Genomic DNA, 7,657 nt, shown 5'->3' with positions numbered 1-7,657 from the left:
TGGAGTTCAGTTCCTGAGGCTGAACTCATCAGGTACAGTAGCCACACACGCACACACACACATATTATCTTTCCTGGACACCAAAATGAAATAACAGCAAACACTTGTTTTTCTAATTTATGTGCACATTTCAGTGTTTACATGTGTTGCTGCTTTGCGCATTCACATTCTCTCCTCTGCTCTGTTTCGCAAAGGGCGGGGCTCCGCTCCCAACATACACACACACACACACACGTGCGCACACACCTACAGTCAGACAGAGCGGAGGAAAAGAGAGGAGAGATCTACAAAGTGAAAAAAAGTCAAAACTCCAACACATTAAATATAAATGGAGCAACGTCGACCCCAACGTTCAGAACAATATCCGTGTTTTTTAAAGGCACACAGCCTGAATCAGCAGAAGTGATGCAGATGTTAGCTCTGCTACTACGAGCAGCCATAGTGCAGCTCGTCTGCTGCTGGTCCAAGTCCCGACCAGAGCTTTAGTGTTTTACCACTAATTCCAATTAGTTTTATTCATGGTGTATCTTTGGAAAAACATTAACTCTTTCGAGCAGTGGCAGCCGGCTCTGTTTTTTTTCAAGCAGCACTTTAGCAAAATAAGTCTAAGAACACACAAAGTGCTGTCAAATCAAATCAAATTTATTTGTATAGCCCAATATCACAAATTATAAATTTGTCTCAGTGTGCTTTACAGACTGTACAGGTTACGAACATCGTCACATTGATAAAAGCCCATGAACAGCTGTTGCAATCTTTGAAATCAGCTGATCGATGTGTTTATTTTCGCGATGATACCCGTAAATACTGCACGTAGCAAGCTATTAGCTTTATTTTGATATTTGCTAACGGGATGTCGTGCTCTGACCTTTCGATTGACACCTCATTTGAGCCAATCGGTGCTTCCATGCCTTATTGACAACCTTCAATAGCCAATGAGTGCTAAGGAAGTGCCAGCCCTCTTCTTTTGTTTACAAATGGAGCCAGCTGCAGCCCAGTCTCCTGGTGACGCGCATGTCGTGTAAACAATAAACTGGTGGAGATTTGGTTTTATTTTTACAAATGTTATTATTTTTCATAATTGTATTTATTAATTACAAAATACAAAATACATACAAGAATATTACAATTATTTTTTTGTTTATACTTCACTTACTTTGTTTCATTACTACTGACAGGTAATATTGGGTATATAATAGTTATTTATAATAAAGGCCAATAGTTATTTATAGCCTTTTTATCAATAAATATTATAATATCTCCAAATGCACAGCTTATGAATGCCTGGTGTTACTCTTCGAAAAACCTGTCTATTAAGTTAATCTGTCTGCCTCATTCCTGGTTTGCACTGTGCCTGTGTGTTGTATACAGTCAGCTGTAGCTGGAGTTTTTACTCAATGTTGCATATTTTTAGAACGCTTCGAATCTCATCGATTTAGTGAGACAAACTCCAAACTTTTCCAATTCCCTCCAGGAATCTTTAGCAATAAAGAAAGAAGACATTTACTTTGAATAATAAGTAATATTAGAACATGGCTTCTTGAGTATGTATTGTACTATTCAAATGGCAGTGGTGGGATTTGAACACACACCTCCTGAGAGACTGGAGCCTTAATCCAGCGCCTTAGACCACTCGGCCACAATACCTGAACTTGCGTTTGTGTCTTGCCGTCAATCAGCAAGGGAAGAAGGCAAATGGGCAGGATAAATTGAGATGATTAATTGAAGCTTCTGCTGTGCAACTCTGCTTGCCAATTCTAGTTTTGAGGCTTTCAAATATCTGGTTATCTAATCGTGGGAATCTTTGGGAACCTTTGGGAGACAATCATTCAGAAGGGTTAGTTTTTATCCCTTTTATCTGAAATTTTAACCTGGACTTGGTAACACTTGGTGCTATGTTTCTATTGTGTATTCCAGTCCATACCTGCCAGCTATACCCATCTTCAGGCATCTTTTTCAACAACAAACTTCAGGAGGAGTGTATTTTCTTCAAATTCAGTATATTCAGACCACTATTACTCAGTGAAAGAAACACTTGGAGTGATTCTTCAATGTTTTGCAAGAACAATAAGAGAGTTATTTTTAGAATGAGACCAAAATCACGCAGCTGGTGCAATTGGTTGAAGAGTAGCTTTCAATTTAGTTTTTAGTTTGTCGTTTGTAGGTATTTTCGGGTAAATTCCCCCACCTAATAATCCCTAATAATTTTAAGATAGTGGTTTTATGTAATTATTAGTTGAGCTATGGGTCTAATTTTAGAAACCAGAAGTTGTTTCTTTTAACTCAATGTCTTATTTCAGACTCTTAAAATTAAAGAATTTATCAAAATGTATAAAAATACTTCTATAACAATTATAACTCTTCAATATCAAACTCAATCAAATAATCACTGTCATTTAGAACAATGATATTCAGTCAAATCTCTTCAATCAGTTCAGTCTTAGGTGTTCTCCAGAAGCACACTCAGTTTGTGAAGAACACAAACTCAACTGTCCTACCACCAGTTGATAGATGTAATAAAAGTCTCTCTTCCTGTCGCTCTCTCTCTCCTTGTCACTCAATGGGTGGCTTGCCAGACCAGCACCACAGCCGAGGGGCGAGGGGCCGCGTTGTAGATAAATCCAGAATCTTCCAAATCAACAAACAAAAAGACCCGACCTAGACAATAAAGCCAAGAGTCGTATTAATTTATATACAAATTCAATTAAATAAAATGCTAATTAATACTTAATAATCAAATGTATTTATATAGTCCAATATCACAAATTATACATTTGTCTCAGTATGCTTTACAGACTGTACAGGATACGACACCCTCTGTCCTTAGTCCCTCGCATCACACAAGGAAAAACTTCCTAAAAGAAACCCCATAATTAAAGGGGGAAAAATGGAAGAAACCTCAGGGAGAGCAACTGAGGAGGGATCCCTCTCCCAGGACGGACAGACATGTAATAGATGTTGTGTGTACAGGATAAACAACATAGTACAAATTCAACATTTGACTGAAATTATGTTGTGTTGAGAAAGTGTGGATGAATCTAGGAAAATATCAAAAAGGCTTCTCGGTGTCCAGTAGGACCAGGGCAGCAGGCGCAGTCACAATTCATGATCCAGACGTAAACTTTATCAGTTGCAACCTGCCACATGAGAGACACAGAAACTCCGGGGATGATGCTGTGTTAGTAACATACATTTACATAAATGCATACAGGTGGAGAGGGAGGGGAGGAGAGAGGAAGAGAAGGAGAATGAATAATACATTTCTTCATCTTAATTAACAAATTTAGCTGTGGTCAGCGCCACTTTAATCTGCCCCAACAGGCGGCAAAACAAAGTGAAGACCACCACAAACTAATCACACTAGTTTAAATGCTATCATGAATAATGTTCTAAACTATTTAAGTTACTAATTATGAGGTATTTAATTAATAAAACAAATAATTATTTATATTTGTATCCGTCTCTGTGTATGCAGTGCAAAACCTTAAATTAAAGTGAAAGGTGTTACTCAGTTTATTTCATAGTCTCTTAGTAACCGAGGGTTACAGTAATATTTTATATTTTTCAATGGCCGAGGTGCAGTTGAAACAGGTGAGTTTTCAGTCTGCGACAGAAGGTGTGAAGACTGTCTGCTGACATTAATGGGGAGCTCGTTCCACCATTTTGGAGCTAGGATAACAAACAGGCAGTTTTGTTTGAGGGGTTCTCCCACAATCCTGCTGACAAAGTGAGATTATATTGGGATTCAACGAGTTCATAAAACGTTGTGTCGTTCCTTACAGTTCATAACAAAATGGGGTATTGATATGACAACTGTGTTATTCTTGTAACTTCTGGGAACACTTAAACTCACTGAAGTGTCAAAATTATGAAAGGGAGCAGTCATAAAGTGGTAGATAGCTGGGATATTTCCCTCACTTTTATGGCAGTGGGTGGTTATGGCATCTATTTAGCTTTACAAAACTGTATATACAGTATGCGTGAGTGAGTGTGTGTGTGTGTGTGTGGCTAAGTGTTATGTCTTGTAGGAACACGCAGGCAATTCTAAATTCCTTGACAGGTCTTCCATTATGTAAATAAACAACTATATACTCATGCTCCACTTCCATTTGCATGCAGAATCTTACATAACATATTCTATGAATAAAGAGACAGCAGAGTGTGACTATTTAGCTTTTTTTATGCCATTAAATAACATCTCATTTTTATTTATTTTTTCTGCAGTCACTCTAACGCATGCGGACACTACGCTAAACTTCAGTTACTCGAGCAAAATTACAATGTTTTTCATTATTTACAGACATGGAAAAAAATCACTGCCTATTCTACTGCACTGTTAAAATGTATGTTGTTTTATCTTTAGTGTATTTAAAGTATGGTATTGTGCTCTATACGTGTGTTGTTACAATGATGGTGACAATGTGCTTCTGTTTGTTGAACAGTATTTTCGGAGCAATGTAGGGAATCCTATGCAAGCATTAGTCCCTCCCAAATGAATCCTCATATTGATAGTGCTGCAGGCTCACTAAGAACATAACAATAGTTTATTTGAGGTTTTTCAATCTGGATTTAGAGTTCACAGAGAAGGCACTAGTGAAAGTTACCAATGACCTTCTATTGGCATCAGACAAAAGACTTCTCTCTATTCTTTACTTAGTGCTGCATTCGATACCATTGACCATGACATTCTAATCCAGAGACTGGAACATTTAATTAGCATAAAAGGAACCACACTAAACTGGTTTAAGTCCTATTTATCTGAGTGATCTCAGTGTGTATGTCTTAACTGTGAATCCTTTATGCAAGCAAAGTCAGTCATGGAGTCCTGCAAGGTTCAAATTAAAATGTAATCAAATCAAATGTATATAGCCCAGTATCACAAATTTCACATTTGTCTCAGTGGGGTTTACAGACCGTACAGTATACGACACCCTCTGTCCTTAGACCCTCGCATCGCACAAGGAAAAAAAATCCCACAGTTAAAGGGGGAAAAATGGATAAGCATAACCAGGGGCTGGTCCAAGGCAAGCCTGAGCCAGCCCTAAGCTTTATCAAAAAGGAAAGCCTTTAGCCTGCTCTTAAATGTGGAGAGAGTGTCTGCCTCCCAAACACAAACTGGAAGCTGGTTCCACAGGAGAGGAGCTTGACAGCTGAAGGCTCTGGCTCCCGTTGTACTTTTAGAGACTCTAGGAACCACAAGTAACCCTGCATTCTGGGAGCACAATGCTCTAGTTGGTTTATAAGGTACTATGAGATCTTTAAGATATGCTGGAGCATGACCATTAATTGCTTTGTAGGTCAGGAGAAGGATTTTAAATTATATTCTGGATTGTTACCGGGAGACAGTGCAGAGCAGTCAATACAGGAGTGATATGATCCTGTTTCCTAGGTCTTGTCAATACATGTGCCGCTGCATTTTGGATCAACTGAAGAGTCTTAAGGGACTTTTTCAAATCAAATCAAATGTATTTATATAGCCCTATATCATAAATTGCACATTTGTCTCAGTGTGCTTTACAGACTGTACAGCATAGGACACCCTCTGTCCTTAGACCCTCGCATCACACAAGGAAAAACTTCATAAAAGAAACTCTATAATTAAAGGAGGAAAAATGGAAGAAACCTCAGGGAGAGTAACTGAAGAGGGATCCCTCTCCCAGGACGGACAGACGTGCAATAGATGTCGTGTGTACAGGATAAACAACATAGTAAAGATATAACATCCATTTGACAGAAATTATGTTGTAATCAAAAAAGAGAAAGTATGGATGAATCCAGGATAATGTCAAAAAGGCTTCCCGGTGTCACACAGGACCAGGGCAGCAGGCGCAGCCACAATTCCTGATCCTGACATAAACTTTATCAGTGACAACCTGCCACATGAGAGACACAGAAACTACGGGGATGATGCCCCGGATGCTAAGTTAGTAACATACATTTACATAAATGCATACAGGTGGAGAAGGGGGAGAGGGAAAGGAGGAGAGAGGAAGAGAATGAGGAGAGCAGGGCGGTGTCCCCCAGCAGTCTAAACCTAAAGCAGCATAACTAGGGGCTGATCCAACGCAAGCCTGAGGGAGCCCTAACTATAAGCTTTATCAAAAAGGAAAGTAGTTAGCCTGCTCTTAAATGTGGAGAGGGTGTCTGCCTCCTGAACACAAACTGGAAGCTGGTTCCACTGGAGAGAAGCTTGATAGCTGAAGGCTCTGGCTCCCATTGTGCTCTTAGAGATTCTACTACAAGTAACCCTGCATTCTGGGAGTACAATGCTCTAGTTTGTTTATAAGGTACTATGAGATCTTTAAGATATGCTGGAGCCTGACCATTAATTGCTTTGTAAGTCAGGAGAAGGATTTTGAATTCTATTCTGTATTTTACTGGGAGCCAGTGCAGAGCAGCTAATACAGGAGTAATATGATCCTGTTTCCTTGTTCTTGTCAATACACGTGCCACTGCATTTTGGATCAACTGAAGAGTCTTAAGCGACTTTTTGGGACAACCTGATAACAATGAGTTGCAGTAATCCAGCCTTGAAGTAACAAATGCATGGACTAGTTTTTCTGCATCATTTTGAGACAGGATGTGTCTTATTTTTGCAATGTTACGTAGATGAAAGAAGGCAGTCCTTGAGATTTGTTTTATGTGGGAGTTAAAAGACAGATCCTGACCAAAGATAACATCAAGATTCCTTACGGTGGTGCTGGAGGCCAAATTAAGGCCATCCAGAGCTTCTATGTCTTTAGAAAATGCGTTTTGGAGGCATTTATGGCCAAGTATAATAACTTCAGTTTTGTCTGTGTTTAACATCAAAAAGTTGCTAGACATCCAAGTTTTTATGTCCTTAAGGCATGCTTGACATTTAGCAAATTGATTGGTTTCATCTGGTTTAATAGATAGATATAATTTGGTATCATCCGCATAACAATGAAAGTTTATAGATTGGTTCCTTATATTATTGCCCAAAGGAAGCATATATAAGGTGAATATAATCGGTCCAAGTACAGAACCCTGCGGAACTCCAAGACTGACTTTGGCTGTCATGGAGGATTTATTGTTAACACATAGAAATTGAGATGGCACAGATAAATAGGACTTTTATTCCTTTTATGCCAACACAATGTTCCAGTCTCTGTAGTAGAATGTCATGATCAACAGTGTCGAAAGCAGCACTGAGGTCTAACAAGACAAGAACAGAGACAAGTCCTTTGTCTGATGCCAATAGAAGGTCATTGGTAACTTTCACAATTGCTGTCTCTTGAAGTAACAAATGCATGGACTAATTTTTCTCCATCATTTGGGGCAGGATGTGTCTTATATTTTGCAATGTTATGTAGATGAAAGAAAGCAGTCCTCGAAATGTGTTGTATGTGGGAGTTGGCTCAGGCTAGCCTTAAGCCAAGCCCCTAGTTATGCTGCTATAGGCTTAGACTGCCGGGGGACTTGCACCTCTCCTCTCTCCTCCTCTCTATCTGTATACATTCATGTCCCTTAAATGCATGTTACTAACTCAGCATCCGGGTCATTATCCCCGGAGTTTCTGTGGGTCTCATCTGGCAGGTTGCCACAATTAAAGGTTACATCTGGATCCTGGTCCTGCTTGACGCCCATGTTAATAATCATTTTTTTGGAGGCACCGGGAAGTTTATGTTGTATTTTA

The 7,657-nt window shown here is 39.2% G+C and overlaps 1 protein-coding gene and 1 non-coding gene across 2 annotated transcripts in view; both read right to left on the bottom strand.

The window, feature by feature from the left end:
• LOC115014365 (uncharacterized) overlaps positions 1-6,705 on the bottom strand; it is a gene marked incomplete at its 5' end in the record, with an annotated part of 30,396 nt that extends 23,691 nt beyond the window's left edge. The window contains one exon of the mRNA XM_029441150.1: positions 6,241-6,705. Coding sequence (XP_029297010.1) covers positions 6,241-6,705 — 465 coding nt within the window. The remainder of the gene's footprint in view (positions 1-6,240) is intronic.
• On the bottom strand, positions 1,566-1,647 carry trnal-aag (transfer RNA leucine (anticodon AAG)). The gene has a single exon. It is a non-coding gene; the product is annotated as a tRNA-Leu (tRNA).
• Positions 6,706-7,657: the final 952 nt, after the last annotated feature.

This window comes from Cottoperca gobio, chromosome 10, assembly GCF_900634415.1.
Source record: "Cottoperca gobio chromosome 10, fCotGob3.1, whole genome shotgun sequence".
In the NCBI taxonomy this organism is placed as follows: Eukaryota; Metazoa; Chordata; class Actinopteri; order Perciformes; family Bovichtidae; genus Cottoperca; species Cottoperca gobio.
Note: the sequence above shows the minus strand (reverse complement) of the source record. Positions and strands in the feature narration are given on the sequence as shown.